Genomic DNA, 16337 nt, shown 5'->3' on the forward strand with positions numbered 1-16337 from the left:
CAATTATAAAGTATTCAATTTAAGTCCCTTTCAAACAAAAATTTTACCTTCACCCCTCCGAACTTTTAAAATTTTATCATGGCCATTTCTAGTTCTAATGAACAAAAATGTCCTTTAAAATGCTATTTTTCACTTAAAATAATAAAAAAAATTCTTCACAATATGTGGAACATGACAAAGATTATATGGTTAATTTTAACTAATTTTAGTGAGAATAATTACCCTTTTAATTACTTTTTTTTATTTTTTAATTATTAAATTAGCTTTATATCTAGATTTTCCCATGGTTACCATTTGTTGCATTGAAGCAGCAAATTGAGCATTCAATAATACAACAGCAAATGGGAAGGTGGGGCTTCAAGAAAAAGATGGATGAGATTAGGGTGTAAAATAAATATCTATGATTGGGTATTATTTTAAGAGTTAATTGCATCAAACATTTTCAAACTATTACTTTCATTTTAAATTGGCCCCTAAACTTCAAAATATTCTAATTACTTCCTTGAACTATTGACGTTATATCAATCAGGCTCTTTCATTATTGCAACTGTTAATTTAACTACTAAATGACACATAAAATCTTAAGTAACATAATTTATATTATTTAAAAAAAAGTAAATTATTTATGCATAAATTTTAAAATTAAAAACTAATGAAAATGTAAAATCGAAAAAAAGAGAGTGTGTGCGAATAATATGTTCTATAAAAGCTTCGCAAATCACAAAACCAAGATTTTTACAACATCTAATTTTACAATATTCATTTTTATTTAATTTTTTTCATTTTAAATTATGTCCCATCTGACGTCTCGTTAACAGTTAAATTAACAATTTTAGTAACGGAAGGACCTTGTTGGAATAATATTGATAGTTTAAATATGTAATTAAAATATTTTAAAATTTAAGGACCAATTTAAAACGAAAATTACAGTTTGTGTTTAAATTATAATTCATGCTCAACTTAGATGGATAAAATAATAGAGCAATAATTTGTTTTTTCAACTACATAAAGAAAATGCATTGAATATGATAATTTAATTACAACTACTTCATTTTTTTTTCTCTGATAAAGAAAGGGAACATTAATTCATTTTTACATTATTTAAATCAAAATAATCAAAAATAAATAAATATCAATTAAGTAAGAAATTTAAAAAATATATATTTAAGATTTTCAAAATCGAACGTATAGTCAAACTGATCATATTATTGATTCATCAGTCCATTCAGTTCAATTAAATAAATGGTTAAAAATATAAAAATTAAAATATATATTACAAATATTACAAATCCAGTTTAACCACCCGATTCAATCATTTTTTACTCGTGTCAACTAATTCAATGTCCTATCCTAGACCATTACCCCAACCGCTTTCCGGTCCCACCTGACTATTGGTCCAGTCCAATTCAAACAATCTTAATAATATTTCAATCACATTATACATGAATTTAGACTTCTCGATCCATTAGTTTTAAGTCACATCAATCTAGATCGAGTCGTTTCAGTTAATGTCTTTTGAGTTTTGATTAATTTCAAAGTTCAACTTGTTTCGAGGCTCAAGATTTTCGGTTCGAGTCATTACGTGAATCAACCAAAACTGTTGGATAGCGCTTTCACTAACTATTTAACTAGCTTTCTAAACGTGTATGTGATACATATTACATATTTGTACATTACCAAAATTAAACATGGTAAATCATCCCAACCTCCGTCGTCGACACATGGGGTACGGTTAATGCGAGTGTAGACGGCCGGCTATTTTTCTGCAAAAATTCATATTCGAAATCGATTACGAGTTTTTTTATCAAGATAGATCCTTGCTTAGCTCTAAGACAAGTGTCCTAATATGTAAGCTACCCCGACTTCCCTAGCTTCCATAAGTTCCCACAACTCTTCCATTGCTTCGGACTCCATCTTCGGGCTCTCCGGCATGATAAACCGTACTCTTTTTTCGGGGTTTAATTGTGGGTGGTGACTGTATCTCCTTCAACTCCAATGGACTGGCTTCTTCTATGTCATTTGAATCATCCTCGCTCATTTGAATCCCGTCCAAATGGGTCGAACATGTTCCGACAACTTTCATTTTATCGTCATTGTCGGTTTCCCAATCTACTTTAACATCATTAGGGGAACCGTTTTCGGACCGTGCAAACTCCGCTATGCTACAAACGAGATCTTTCTCGAACTCGATATCGTCTTTATGAAAATCACAATACCCGTATCGTACAATGCACCTATAAAGCCTGCATTCCCTAGGACCAATATGACCCACGAGAAACCGTTAGTCAGGTCTAACATGAGGGACTGGGACAGACTTGATGCAAAGGAAGACTAGGACTTGGTGGAAGGCTGGAAAATTAGTGACGAAATCGGAGAAGATTGCGGGGATTCCTGATACAAGCTGTGTGTAAGAGTCCAATCCCACGAACCCGTACCATGCCTAGATCGGGACCCAACGTAAGTAACCAGTTGACAGAAACCTTGTTTTGAACATCGAACTCGTACTTTTTCAACGTGCCATAGTGCCAAACACACATGACTATCAGGAAGATGAAAGAAAGGGCAATTGGGACCCATGCCCCTTCGAGGAACTTGACTAGGGAAGCTGTGAAATAGAGCGCTTCGATCGTGCCGAAAAAGAAAACAAAGCAGATAGCGAGGAACACACTCTTTTGCCAGCATAACACAATTACCAAAGACATTAGGCAAGAAGTGACCAGCATCACAGTTATAACGGCCAAACCTGTTACGTATCAAGATGGATGTAAGATACATAACATGGTTTCTCGGAATAAAACAACATTTATTTTGAGAATTGTACGAGCATTACAAGGAAGCATTATCGTACCTGATGCATTACCCATGTGATGTATGTCTCTAAAGCCAACAGTGACCGCCAAGCATAACACCATCAGGAGCCAATTAATCTCCGGAATGTAGATCTGACTGTGAATTTTGGACGATGTGTGGACTATTTTGACTTTCGGGAAACAACCGAGAGAAGAGCATTGTTTGATGATCGAGAATGTTCCAGTTATGATGGCTTGACTTCCTACTACTGCAGCGAGTATGGCTATAACCAAAACCGGCCATCGTAACTTCTCTGAAGCAATAACACATTGGATATACTTAGTTACAGTTAGCCCGAAGTGGCGAAAACTCACCTAAAATCTTATGTCTCTTTGAGAAAAACTCGAGGTCCCTACCTGGTACGGATACATAAAATCCAATTTGATAATCACTTTCGATATTATGATGCCGGGATAGATACGCAGCTAGCCCCATGCATGCAAGAATTAAGGATGGATAAACCAAAGACGTGAAAGCAATCTGCAGACACCGGAATTCAGGTTACATAAAAGCACACAACTCTAGGAAGTTCTTTCGCACAATAGTGAACATTTCTACCTTTATTGACAACTGTGAAAAATGTCCAAGATCAGCAAACATAGCTTCGGAGCCTGAAACGTAATATAACTTAATCAACATCTATATATATACATATACTTAAGACATACACTATCACAGACATGAACACAGTTACCTGTTATGCACAATAGAATACCGCCTAAAACAACCAACCTCCTTGTTGTGTTTTCTTCAAGAATTTATACATATAATACGGAGAAAGAGCTCGATATACATGAGGGTTCCAGTACATGATATTATATAAACCGATACTGCTAATGCAAAGAAGCCATATTAGAATCACAGGTGCGAACAAATACCCGACCCTATGCGTGCCATAATGTTGAAGAGCAAACAAGCATATCAGTATGATACACGTGACTGGAACCTCTACATCTGCAAAAATGAAAAAGAAAAATTACAGTTAGTAACATAAAACATGGCCATTCTTTTCGGAACTGTAACATCAGGCAGTGGCCTTGCCCCCCCCCCCTCAAATGGTAGATCTGCCATTTAGCCCCTTGAAATTTTATGATATTGTATGTTAATATAATGATAAAATTGTACTTTGACCCCCAATAATTTATGATTCATCTCTGCCCCCCCTAAAGCAGTTTCCTGGCTTCGTCCCTGTCCCGAGGTGGGTCAATATGACCAAACACACTTTATCTACTAGTTTGAGGAGAACATATACATAATCATACGTGCCCCGGTTAGCATGTTGATTGATAAGTTTAACCAACTTGATTGAAAGGTCAATCCCAGGGTTCCACAAACACAGTACTTGTTTCAGGGTTTGAGGGACCCAAAAGATAATTGAGTTACATAAACACATCGTTAGGTTGTTGAAGAACTTAAAGGGCAATAGATAACAATCAAAAAGGACCTATAATCCACCAAACAACACTATTAACAGGGATTTGCGCATAGATTATAAGTATCTAGTGAAAGAGTACATAGAAACTTAGTCTAAAACCCGAGTTTCAGGATCGAAAATTATACTTTTCTGGTTCACACCACACAGTTAACTGCAGGCAAAGTAAGTATGAGGGGGTAAAACTATAGTGGAAGACCTCGTACTAGGAGTCAAATTCATTTTGCTCCCTTTATCTCAAAAATGAACAAATTAGTCCTTGTACGTTAGATCAAAGAGCAAACCGGTCCTTTCTGTTAAAAAGTTCATACATTTCTACTATATGCCAGCATGAGGTACACATGGCATGTCACGTACAAGGACCAATTTATTCTTTGATCAATTGTTCAGAGGTTAATTTGCTCATTTTTTGACAATCTGACTCCTAGTACCAGGCTTCCATGGTACTTTTATCATGTGAGGGGGAAAAAGATCTTACATTTGTGATGCTCTTTCAACATTGAAAGCTCCAAGCCAGACACCGCCGAGAAAACTACATATGAAACCAAGAACAAATCAATCAATCAATCAAGTTTCAATGACACAATCAGAGGAAAAATATCCCATAATCATACCTGAAATAGCTGGTGTGAGTATACCATCACCAATCACCATACAAGTTCCAATCAAAGCAAGAACAAGTAAGAACCTTTGTAACACCCTATGTTTCTCTAAACTAGATTTCAACCTTGAACCCAAATTTGATTTTGGTGATAACCCATTTGTTAACATTAATGGAAGACAATTAATAATGGTTGCCATTAACATTAATGGGAGACAATCAATAATGACAACCACCAACTTTGGAAAAGTGGCAAGGGATAATTTTTTTTTGGTCCTTGAGATAATGGGCTATTTATTGTTTGGTCCTTGAACCTCAACTATAAATAGGCCTTCTCATTTCTCATTTCAATTCATCCCAACCAATCTTTCTCTCTTAGTTTTCTCTTTTCTCCCATTTGAGAATTCTTAAGGAATTCTATTTGTTTGTAATATTTTAGAGATAGTAAAGTTATCATCTGGTGTTAGTGCCCGAGGACGTAGGTATAATTTACCGAACCTCGTTAAAACTCTTATGTTCTTTTTGTCCTATTTTTCTTTCAATATTTGAGGGTATAATAGTAGTATTTAATTGTGCTATTAAATTACTATAGAAGGGATATTCTGACTAAGGAAAGACTTGGTATTTAAGAGATCCATGTGATCCACCTCTCTTCCCTGGGAATTGAACTTTGTGTGATTTTTAGTACAATAATTTACACGCTTCCGACCCTATTGGAACAACAAGTGGTATCAAGAGCCGAAGGTTAATCGTAGTATGCTCTGTGGTTGCAGTTTGAACTGATCTTCCACATCAGAAAAGATTTTCTTAGGTATATTTAAAGATTATGGAGAAAACGGTCGGTGTAGGAGCTTCAACATCGTCCATGTGGACAAGACCGACAATTGCAAATGCAAGACTGGCCATGGAGATCTTTGATGGCACGGGCCATTTTGGTATGTGGCAAAGTGAGGTTCTAGATGCCCTTTTTCAGCAGGGTCTAGACATTGCCATTGATGAAGAGAAACCAGATGATGTACAGGAGAAAGATTGGAAGATGATCAATCGGTTGGCATGTGGCACAATCCGATCATGCCTTTCTCGAGAGCAGAGGTATGCTTTTTCAAAGGAGACTTCTGCAAATAAGTTGTGGGTGGCACTTGAAGAAAAATTTTTGAAGAAAAACAGTCAAAATAAGCTCCACTTGAAGAAAAGACTGTTTCTTCACATACGTCCCAAGTACCACAATGAATGATCACATCACCAAATTTAATCAGTTAGTCACTGATTTGCTGAATATGGATGAGACATTCAAAGATGAAGATTTGGCTTTGATGCTGTTGGGGTCACTTCCTGAGGAGTTTGAGTTCCTAGAAACTACTCTACTTCATGGCAGGAGTGATATATCTCTGAGCGAAGTCTGTGCGGCCTTATACAGTTATGAACAGAGAAAGAATGACAAACAGAAAAACTCAATCAGAGATACAGAAGCTTTAGTAGTCCGAGGTCGTTCATACACTCGGAAGAAAACTCAAAAGGGGAGATCAAAGTCAAAGTCCAGACTCGGGAAAGATGAATGTGCTTTTTGTCATGAGAAAAGCCACTGGAAGAAAAATTGTCCAAAGATGAAGAATAATGGAAAAGCTGTTGTAGATGCTTGTGTTGCAAAGCATGATACCAGTGACTCTGAACTATCACTGGTTGCATCATCATCGTCGTTCCATTCAGATGAGTGGATATTGGATTCGGGTTGTACCTATCATATGTCCCCTAACCGGGAGTGGTTCTCTGATTTAGTAGAACTAAATGGAGGAGTTGTTTATATGGGCAATGACAATGCCTGTAAAACTGTTGGGATAGGTTCAATCCAATTAAAGAATAAAGATGGATCAACCAGAGTTCTGACTGATGTTCGGTACGTGCCCAGTTTGAAGAAAAATCTCATCTCATTGGGAGCCCTGGAATCTAATAGTTCAGTTGTTACTATGAGAGATGGGGTTTTGAAAGTGACATCTGGCACACTTGTGATATTGAAGGGCATCAGGAAAAATAACTTGTATTACTACCAAGGTAGTACAGTTATTGGAGCAGTCGCTGCAGCTTCCGGCAACAAAGAATTGGACTCAATACAATTGTGGCATATGAAGTTGGGACATGCCAGCGAAAAATCCTTGCAAATTTTGGCAAAGCAAGGATTGTTGAAAGGTGCAAAGGCTTGCAAATTAAAATTTTGCGAACATTGTGTTCTGGGAAAGCAAAAGAGAGTGAAATCCATAATACAAAAGGTATTTTAGAATATGTTCACTCAGATGTGTGGGGGCCTTCCAAGACACCTTCATTGGGAGGAAAACACTACTTTGTTACTTTTGTTGATGACTTTTCCAGAAGAGTTTGGGTGTATACCATGAGAACTAAGGATGAGGTGCTTAGAGTTTTTCTTAAATGGAAAACTATGATCGAAAACCAGACTGGCAAGAAAATCAAGCGGCTTAGGACGGACAATGGAGGGGAATATAAAAGTGATCCGTTCTTCGATGTGTGCCAAGAGTATGGTATTGTTCGACACTTCACAGTTAGGGATACACCACAGCAGAATGGATTGGCAGAGCGTATGAATCGAACATTGCTGGAGAAAGTTCGATGTATGTTGTCCAATACTGGGTTGGGCAAGCAATTTTGGGCTAAGGCTGTGACATATGCTGGCCATCTTGTTAATCGTTTGCCATCATCTGCATTAGAAAGAAAAACTCCTATGGAGGTATGGTCTGGAAAACCGGGTACAGATTATGATTCCTTACATGTGTTTGGATCCACTGCATATTACCATGTGAAGGAGTCAAAGTTAGATCCGAGGGCAAAGAAAGCTCTCTTTATGGGAATCACTTCTAGAGTGAAGGGATTTCGTCTTTGGTGCTTAAGCACAAAGAAAATGATCTGTAGCAGAGATGTTACCTTTGATGAATCTGCCACATTGAAAAAGGTAGCAGATAAAGATATTCAGACGAGCAATACTCCACAGCAGGTGGAGTGTACTCCAAAACAGGTGGAGTTTGAGCAGATGGGGATTTGCCCAGTTAATAAGTCTAATTCTCCAGCCACAATGGAGGAATTAGAGGTTGAAGAGGTTCTGACCCAAGAACCACTAAGTACACCAGAACCAGTTGCAGTTGCAAGGCCACAGAGAGAAATTCGTAAACCTGCTCGATTTACTGATATGGTGGCCTACGCCCTTCCCGTTGTTGATGATATTCCTATCACTTATCAAGAAGCAATGCAAAGCTTAGAAAGTGATAAATGGAAAAACGCCATGGATGAAGAAATGCAGTCTCTCCGGAAGAACAATACTTGGGAGTTGGCGCAATTACCGAAAGGTAAAAGGGCAATCGGATGCAAGTGGGTATTCGCAAAGAAAGATGGATCTCCTAGCAAGAAGGATATTCGCTACAAGGCAAGATTGGTAGCTAAAGGCTACGCTCAGAAGGAGGAAATTGACTACAATGATGTATTTTCCCCTGTTGTGAAGCATTCCTCCATTAGAATTTTGTTGGCCTTGGTAGCACAGTTGAATTTGGAGCTAGCTCAACTTGATGTTAAGACGGCTTTCTTGCATGGTGAGTTAGAAGAGGAGATCTATATGACTTAGCCCGAAGGATACACAGATGCTGGTGGTAGAAATTGGGTTTGTAAGCTGAACAAATCGCTATATGGATTGAAGCAATCCCCGAGGCAGTGGTACAAGCGATTTGATAGCTTTATGAGAAGGCAGAAGTACACAAGAAGCAAATATGACAATTGTGTGTATTTGCAGAAGCTGCATGACGGATCTTTTATTTATCTACTCTTGTATGTTGATGATATGTTAATCGCTTCGAAGAGCCAAAAAGAGATAGATAAGCTGAAGGCTCAGTTGAATCAAGAGTTCGAGATGAAAGATCTAGGTGAGGCCAAGAAGATTCTTGGCATGGAGATAAGTAGAGATAGACAGAGAGGCAAGCTTTGTTTGAATCAGAAGCAATATCTGAAAAAGGTATTACAATGTTTTGGTGTAAATGAAAACACAAAACATGTAAGTACCCCACTTGCTTCTCATTTGAAACTTAGTGCTAAATTATCTCCGAAAACTGAAGAAGAAAGAGAATATATGGCGAAAGTCCCATATGCTAATGCAGTTGGGAGTTTGATGTATGCGATGGTGTGTACGAGGCCTGACATTTCACAAGCTTTTGGAGTTGTGAGCAGGTATATGCATGATCCTGGAAAAGGACATTGGCAAGCTGTGAAATGGATTCTACGGTATCTTCGAAAAACCGTAGATGTTGGTTTAATTTTTGAACAGGATGAAGCACTTGGTCAGTTTGTAGTTGGATATGTTGATTCCGACTTTGCTGGTGATTTAGATAAACGTCGTTCAACTACGGGGTATTTTTTTACTCTTGCGAAAGCCCCAGTGAGTTGGAAGTCTACCTTACAGTCTACAGTAGCTGTGTCTACTATAGAGGCAGAATATATGGCAGTTACAGAAGCTGTTAAGGAGGCTATTTGGCTTAATGGATTGTTGAAAGACTTAGGAGTTGTTCAAGGTCACATAAGTTTATATTGTGACAGTCAGAGCGCTATTCATTTAGCCAAAAATCAAGTCTATCATTCAAGAACCAAGCATATCGACGTAAGATATCACTTTGTGCAGGAAGTCTTTGAAAAAGGAAAAATTCTACTTCAGAAGATTCCGACAGCAGATAATCTCGCAGATATGATGACCAAGGTGGTAACAACAATCAAGTTTAATCATTATTTGAACTTGATTAACATCCTGAGAATTTGAGCACCTTCAGGTGTATGGCGCTCGAGAGCGCATTTGTAGGCACTACAAAAGATAGCTTTATCGAATTTGGGGAGTTGAAGGAAGTGTGTGAAGATGTGATTATCCTAATCAAATCTTCAAGGTGGAGATTGTTAACATTAATGGAAGACAATTAATAATGGTTGCCATTAACATTAATGGGAGACAATCAATAATGACAACCACCAACTTTGGAAAAGTGGCAAGGGATAATTTTTTTTGGTCCTTGAGATAATGGGCTATTTATTGTTTGGTCCTTGAACCTCAACTATAAATAGGCCTTCTCATTTCTCATTTCAATTCATCCCAACCAATCTTTCTCTCTTAGTTTTCTCTCTTCTCCCATTTGAGAATTCTTAAGGAATTCTATTTGTTTGTAATATTTTGGAGATAGTAAAGTTATCATCTGGTGTTAGTGCCCGAGGACGTAGGTATAATTTACCGAACCTCGTTAAAACTCTTATGTTCTTTTTGTCCTATTTTTCTTTCAATATTTGAGGGTATAATAGTAGTATTTAATTGTGCTATTAAATTACTATAGAAGGGATATTCTGACTAAGGAAAGACTTGGTATTTAAGAGATCCATGTGATCCACCTCTCTTCCTTGGGAATTGAACTTTGTGTGATTTTTTAGTACAATAATTTACACGCTTCCGACCCTATTGGAACAACACCATTAACACCACCATCTTTCTTATACTCACTCGGTTCTTCATCAGCTAATTGACAATTAGGGAGTGAGTTAACTCGGGCATGTCTACACAGCAATGAATACAAAGCAAAAGTACCACCTTCACCATTACCATCAGCTTTAAGCACTATGAATACATATTTGAGTAAAGGGACTAAAGTAAGAGTCCAAAAAACAAAAGATAAAACCCCATAGATCTCTTCATTTGTTTCAGAATGATGAATATCTTCATCAAATGTGCTTTTGTAAACATATAAAGAAGTACTTAAATCACCATAAACAACACCAAGGCTTTGGTATGCTAAAGTCAATACTGTTCTCCATGATTCCTTCTACAAAAAAAAAAGACCCAATCTTTACCTTAACATGGTGAAAACCAGTCTCTAGATCCATAGATGAAGGGATTCAAAGAATGCCCATTTGCTAAAAGAGCCTCCCCCAAGTGTATATATATAAACACTGATAAAGTCTTAAAGGTTTGTTCTATTTGTAGATATAGCAGTTGAACAACTCATCAATGGAGCGTCAAAAGCAAAGAACAAAAACAATACCTCCAAAAAACACCCTCCAAAGTATAGAAGTGAAACAACAAGCAATAAACTTTAATAGAGAAACTTCCGGGATTTTTACTAAAATATTATAAAAAATAAAAAAATACCAAAATATTATAAAATTTTTATTATTTATCAAAATAATACAAAAAAAAAAACAGAACAGTGGAAAATCGGGTGCCTTTGCCAGAGGCGTCACAGGACTAAAATATAATGATCTAAAGTTTCAAAGACTTGATATGCAAATTTACCATTTTAAATTTTGAAAGTGAAACGTGACTAATTGCCTTCTAAGCTCTTCTTATTTATTATTTTCTTTTTATTCCCCTTCAACTCACTTTTTTATTTAATAAACAAGCCCTCAACTTATTTTGTAGTTAAATAAGCTCTTAATCTATAATTTTTATTCATAAAAGCCCTTTATTTTATTATTAAAGTAAATATATTTTACCTAAAGTAAAGCTATTTAAAAAATATAAACTAATTCGCATTTTATGTTTATGTGAATTTGATGAGAATAATTTATTAAATAAAAAAATTTATTAAATTTGGTGAGAATAGTTTATAATTATAATTTATTTTTTCTATTTGGGTTACATTTATGGGTGATTAGTTTTATTATTACTTTTAATTTTTCAATAAAGCATGCCTAGTATTTCTATTAAATTTTTTAATTAAATCTAATATTAGTTAAGTGATAATTAAGGTACTTAGAATTCTAATTAAGTAATAACTCTACTTTATTTTAATAAAAGTAGCATCGTCAAATTTTTTAACTAATAACAATAAATTATAATTATAATTATCACAATTTTTTTGTCTTTTTCCTATATTTTATGCTTAGAGTTCTATTTAACTAACAATTCTATTTTAAAATTAGCACAATATTTTTAATAATAATTACAGTTTAAATTATAATTATTTTGAAATATATAATTCTCACAACTTCTATTAAATTATAATTATTTTTAAATTTATAAAGAGTATTTATATATAAAAAATATTTTTATTTAATTAAAAAACTTGAATTCTTATTATTTTAAATTCATCCAATTATATTCAATGATTTTATAGATTTATAGTTTTATTAATTAATAATATATTATGTTTTTTTTAAGTAGAGCCTTTATAATATATGACCAAATTAATTAATTTTACATTAATATATTATTATTTTAATTAATCTTACTTTTTATTATTATATAATAAAATTAATAAATTATTATTCTAATGTAGTTTAGTAATATAATTAACAATAAATGATATTTTTGTCAGTTCAAAAGTTTTTTCAAGACTCGTGCTTTTATATATATTATAGATAGATATTTTTATGATTTTTATCGGAGATATGAAAGATTAAATCACAGCCTGTCATATTTCGTCATCTAATTGGTCCGTTAATTGATTTTAATGGTTAATATAACGAAATGTGAAAATTATTAATGTAAGAGCTTAATTAAATTTTCAGGTTAATGATAATGGCTCAACTGGGTTCAAATCAAGTCAAGGGGCTTAGTAACTTTTTTTGGTTTTTTCTTAAGGGACTATTATAGCTATAAGCCTTTGGTAAACATAAATTTTGTTATTTAATAAACTATTCTCATCAAATTCACATAAACATAAAATGTGAATTAATTTATACTTTTTTAAATAGCTTTACTTTAGGTAAAATATATTTACTTTAATAATAAAATAAAGGGTTTTTATGAGTAAAAATCATAGATTAAGAGCTTATTTAACTACAAAAATAGGTTGAGGGCTTGTTTATTAAATAAAAAAGTGAGTTGAAGGGGAATAAAAAGAAAATAATAAATAAGGATGGCTAAGAAAAGTGAGTTGAAGGGCAATTAGCCACATTTCAACTTTAGTGCCGCCACACCCACAGGCGGCACCAATTCACTTTTAAAATTTAAAATAGTAAATTTGCATATCAGGTCCTTAAAACTTTAGATCATTACATTTTAGTCCTATGCCGCCTCTGGCAAAGGCACCTTTGGTGCCGCCTCTGCCACAGGCACCTTTGGTGCTGCCTGTGGCATCCGATTTCCACTATTCTGTTTTTTTTTGTATTATTTTAGTAAATAATAAAAAGTTAGTAATATATTGGTATTTTTTATTTTTTTAGTAATATTTTAGTAAAAATCCCCTAACCCATTTAGATGAATATTGAAATTCAAAACAATAATGACCTCAAGATTAATATTTTATAATTGTGAGATTGAGATGAAACTAGAATTAATGGAAAAAATATTAGGATGATATTTTAAAAATATTAAAATAAAATTCCAACTTAATGCTAATGAGTCTTTTTAAGGTTAAAATGTGCCACAAGTCCCTATATTTTTTAAAATTTCAAAATTCAGATCTAATTGGTAGCACTATTAAGATTTTGTTATTAAATTCAAGTTAATTACAAAGTCATTTTTTTTAATTACATGGCTATTAAGTGTTTATTTTTTTATTTAAAAAATGTCACAGCAACAATTTTAACAAAAAAAAATATTAGAGTTACCAATTGGACCTGAATTTTAAAATTTGAAAAGTAAAGAGGTTAAATTCCTAATTTTTAAAAAGTATAGGGACTTGTGGCATATTTTAACTTTTTTAATGTTTTAAATAAATTTTTTTAACATTAATCTTATTATAGGTTATTATTATATCTGTTATTTTTTATACAATGTCTAAAACTACTCATAACCCCTCTCAACTCACATCCTCCTGTATTAACAACAACGCCGATGTTAATCGAGATAAGACTAAATCGACACGTTTTATACAATTTTTTAAAAGTAAATAAAAAATATGAAAGTGTATATTGCGTAGCTAATTATAAAAATTAGGTTAAGAATTAAGCGTGATATGAACACCAAATAAAAAATAATTAAAATAATAGTATATAGATTGGTGGCCAATTACGTAATCTTATGGTTAGGTCGCCATTATCACCTTTCATATATAGTTTTTCTTTGGTAACTTTTCTTCTCCCCTGGTTCGTTTCCAAAGCCCTCCTTCCGACCCTGTTAACACCGCTTCTTGTTCCAAACCTCCGTGGATCGAGTGGATCCACCTCTCTTTTGTTCCGTTCCTCCTCCACCACGGCGAACTCTGACACCTCTTAACCCTTCAGCCGCCAATATATTATTATTAATTTTGGTTAATAAACTAATCACATTTGAACTAATTAATCAATAATTAAAGTTTTAATAAAAAAGTCAATCAATACTCGATCAATTGATTATTAATCTGATTCAATCAAACCCATGCATTAATTATAAATCTAATAAAAAGAAAATTTTGAGGGCTAAACAATAGGAAAGAAATGAGGTTTACTATTTACTAATACCAACTACAACGAAAGCCATAGTTTATGACATTATCTAGTACCCAAATCCCAAGTGAGATTTAGTCAAAATGAAAGATATGGTACATGAATAAGAAGTTTGATGTGAAATATAACTTGAATATGATACATGAATAAGAAGTTTTCATGAGTGATATGATTTTAAAAAATTATTTAGCTTCGTTTAGTTGGTTTAAATACTTTATTTTGTCGGTTGAATCTTAATTCAATTGGCATGAATATTATTGTCAATGTAAGAGGATCTAGATTCAAGAGCGTTAACGCGTTATTCTTTTAATTATAGATTGGTGAGAGACTATGGGTAGTTCTAGACATTGTATCAAAAAAAGCAAATATAATCATCTATTTCGTGAACTAATTTTTCAATTTATATATTTTTTTTTGTGTTTTTTTAGATTATATATCGAATTCAAGTTTAAGGACTAAATTGAAAATTTGTCAAATTTCAAAACTAATGTACACAACAAAATTTAGAGACTAAAATTGAAAATTCTGGCAGGCTTTATCCGTAAAAAAAAAAAAAGTCGATTCAAAGTTTAAACAATGGCTTAGATGCCCATTTGGTTTGACATTTTAGATCATAGTTTCCAAGTATACGACCCAAAAACCTTTACTAAATTATATAAAAAAAGACCCTTCAATGGAAACATGGATGGAATTTGAGATAAAGAACCATACCCATACACTAAACCAGAAGCTAAATTTCTTTAATACACTCAAACAAGCTCTTATGATCCCTTACAAATCTCCCAACATCATCGTACTATGTTTTTTGGTCTCCATACCCCTATGTTTCACCTTGTTTTTCCATGAAATGATGCTCCAACAAACAATCATTGCAGCCATGGATATGCTGAGAGAACCCAATGCCAAAACAATGGCAAATAGTTTCTTTTATAAACTGATCCAACTCGCTCTCCTCCGGCTACTTCCGCTTCATCTATCGGAGCTCTGCGTCGCGGTGGTTACTATTGACTCGGTATCGAGAAAGGAAAAATCAGAGATGGTACGAAGACTTGTAGACAAAGAAAGGTGGAGAGGAATCCTTGTTACTTCAATGTATGTTCAGTTCGTTTCGAATGGGTTTTTACTCGGTTCGACATGGTTGATGATGAACTATTATGTTATTGTGAGGAGCTTTTGTTATAATGTGTTCACTGCGGCATTTCTTCGAATATGTGGTGTGGGTTTGGTAGTGAAATTTTTAGAATGGATGGTTATGTGGAATATGAGTATCGTGATCTCGACGTCGGAGGAGGTACATGGAGTGGATGCTCTAGGACTCTCGGCTTATCTTTGCCGAGGCAAAGAAAGACGAGGGTTCTGGTTGACGTTCGTATTCTTTGTGTCGAGAATCGGGTTACGGTTTGTATGTTTTAACAACGGAAGCTATGGAAAAAGGTGGTGGATGATTTTAGGGGTTAGCTTGATTTGTCTGGGGAAGGTGATAAAATGGGTGGTTTGTGTGATGTATTTCTATCATTGCAAAGAAGGGAGGCTAGAACGGGTTGATGTGGAAGTAGGAGAACTTGTGATAAATTGTAAATCCGAGACTTAGTTGATTCATGCAATCACTTATAAAAAGTAATATTCAATAAATATAAATTCGAATCTCAATATACATAATTTTTTTTTTATTTCTATACTTCGTATATGAAAATAATCATGTTCAATAAAAGCAAAGTTAAGTATTTTTGTAAGAAGAGCCGAGATAAAACTATAAAATGTTGGAAGGGCCAGAACTAAAAATTATATTAAAAAAGACTTAATTTGTGAATTATTAATTATTAAAAGAACCAAAGGTATAATCTTTTTATTTGATTAAAGATAAAAAAATGACTTAAATCAATAGTTTTACTTTTTGAAGGGACTTGAATAAAATTTCTCATTTAGTTAAGAGGGCCAAGACCCGGCTTGCCCCTCTAGTTACGTCTTTTGTTCAACATTCGAGTCCAACATATTTTCAAACATGGATAAGTTCGTTAAGTTTGCTATTTTCAAAACTTAATGCGTCAAACATATTATCGCAGA

At 34.0% G+C, this 16337-nt stretch overlaps 1 protein-coding gene and 1 pseudogene across 1 annotated transcript; one reads left to right on the forward strand and one right to left on the reverse strand.

Annotated features, from left to right (window-relative positions):
- Nucleotides 1-1611: 1611 nt before the first annotated feature.
- Nucleotides 1612-12984, reverse strand: LOC107898031 (potassium transporter 6-like; annotated as a pseudogene).
- Nucleotides 12985-14798: 1814 nt separating this feature from the next.
- On the forward strand, nt 14799-15952 carry LOC107898030 (uncharacterized). The gene has a single exon (XM_016823589.2). It carries the CDS (start codon nt 14947-14949, stop codon nt 15862-15864), a length of 918 nt encoding a protein of 305 aa, XP_016679078.2. The 5' UTR covers nt 14799-14946; the 3' UTR covers nt 15865-15952.
- The last annotated feature ends 385 nt before the right edge of the window (nt 15953-16337 follow it).

The sequence above is a fragment of the Gossypium hirsutum genome, chromosome D04 (genome assembly GCF_007990345.1).
Source record: "Gossypium hirsutum isolate 1008001.06 chromosome D04, Gossypium_hirsutum_v2.1, whole genome shotgun sequence".
Lineage (NCBI taxonomy): Eukaryota > Viridiplantae > Streptophyta > Magnoliopsida > Malvales > Malvaceae > Gossypium > Gossypium hirsutum.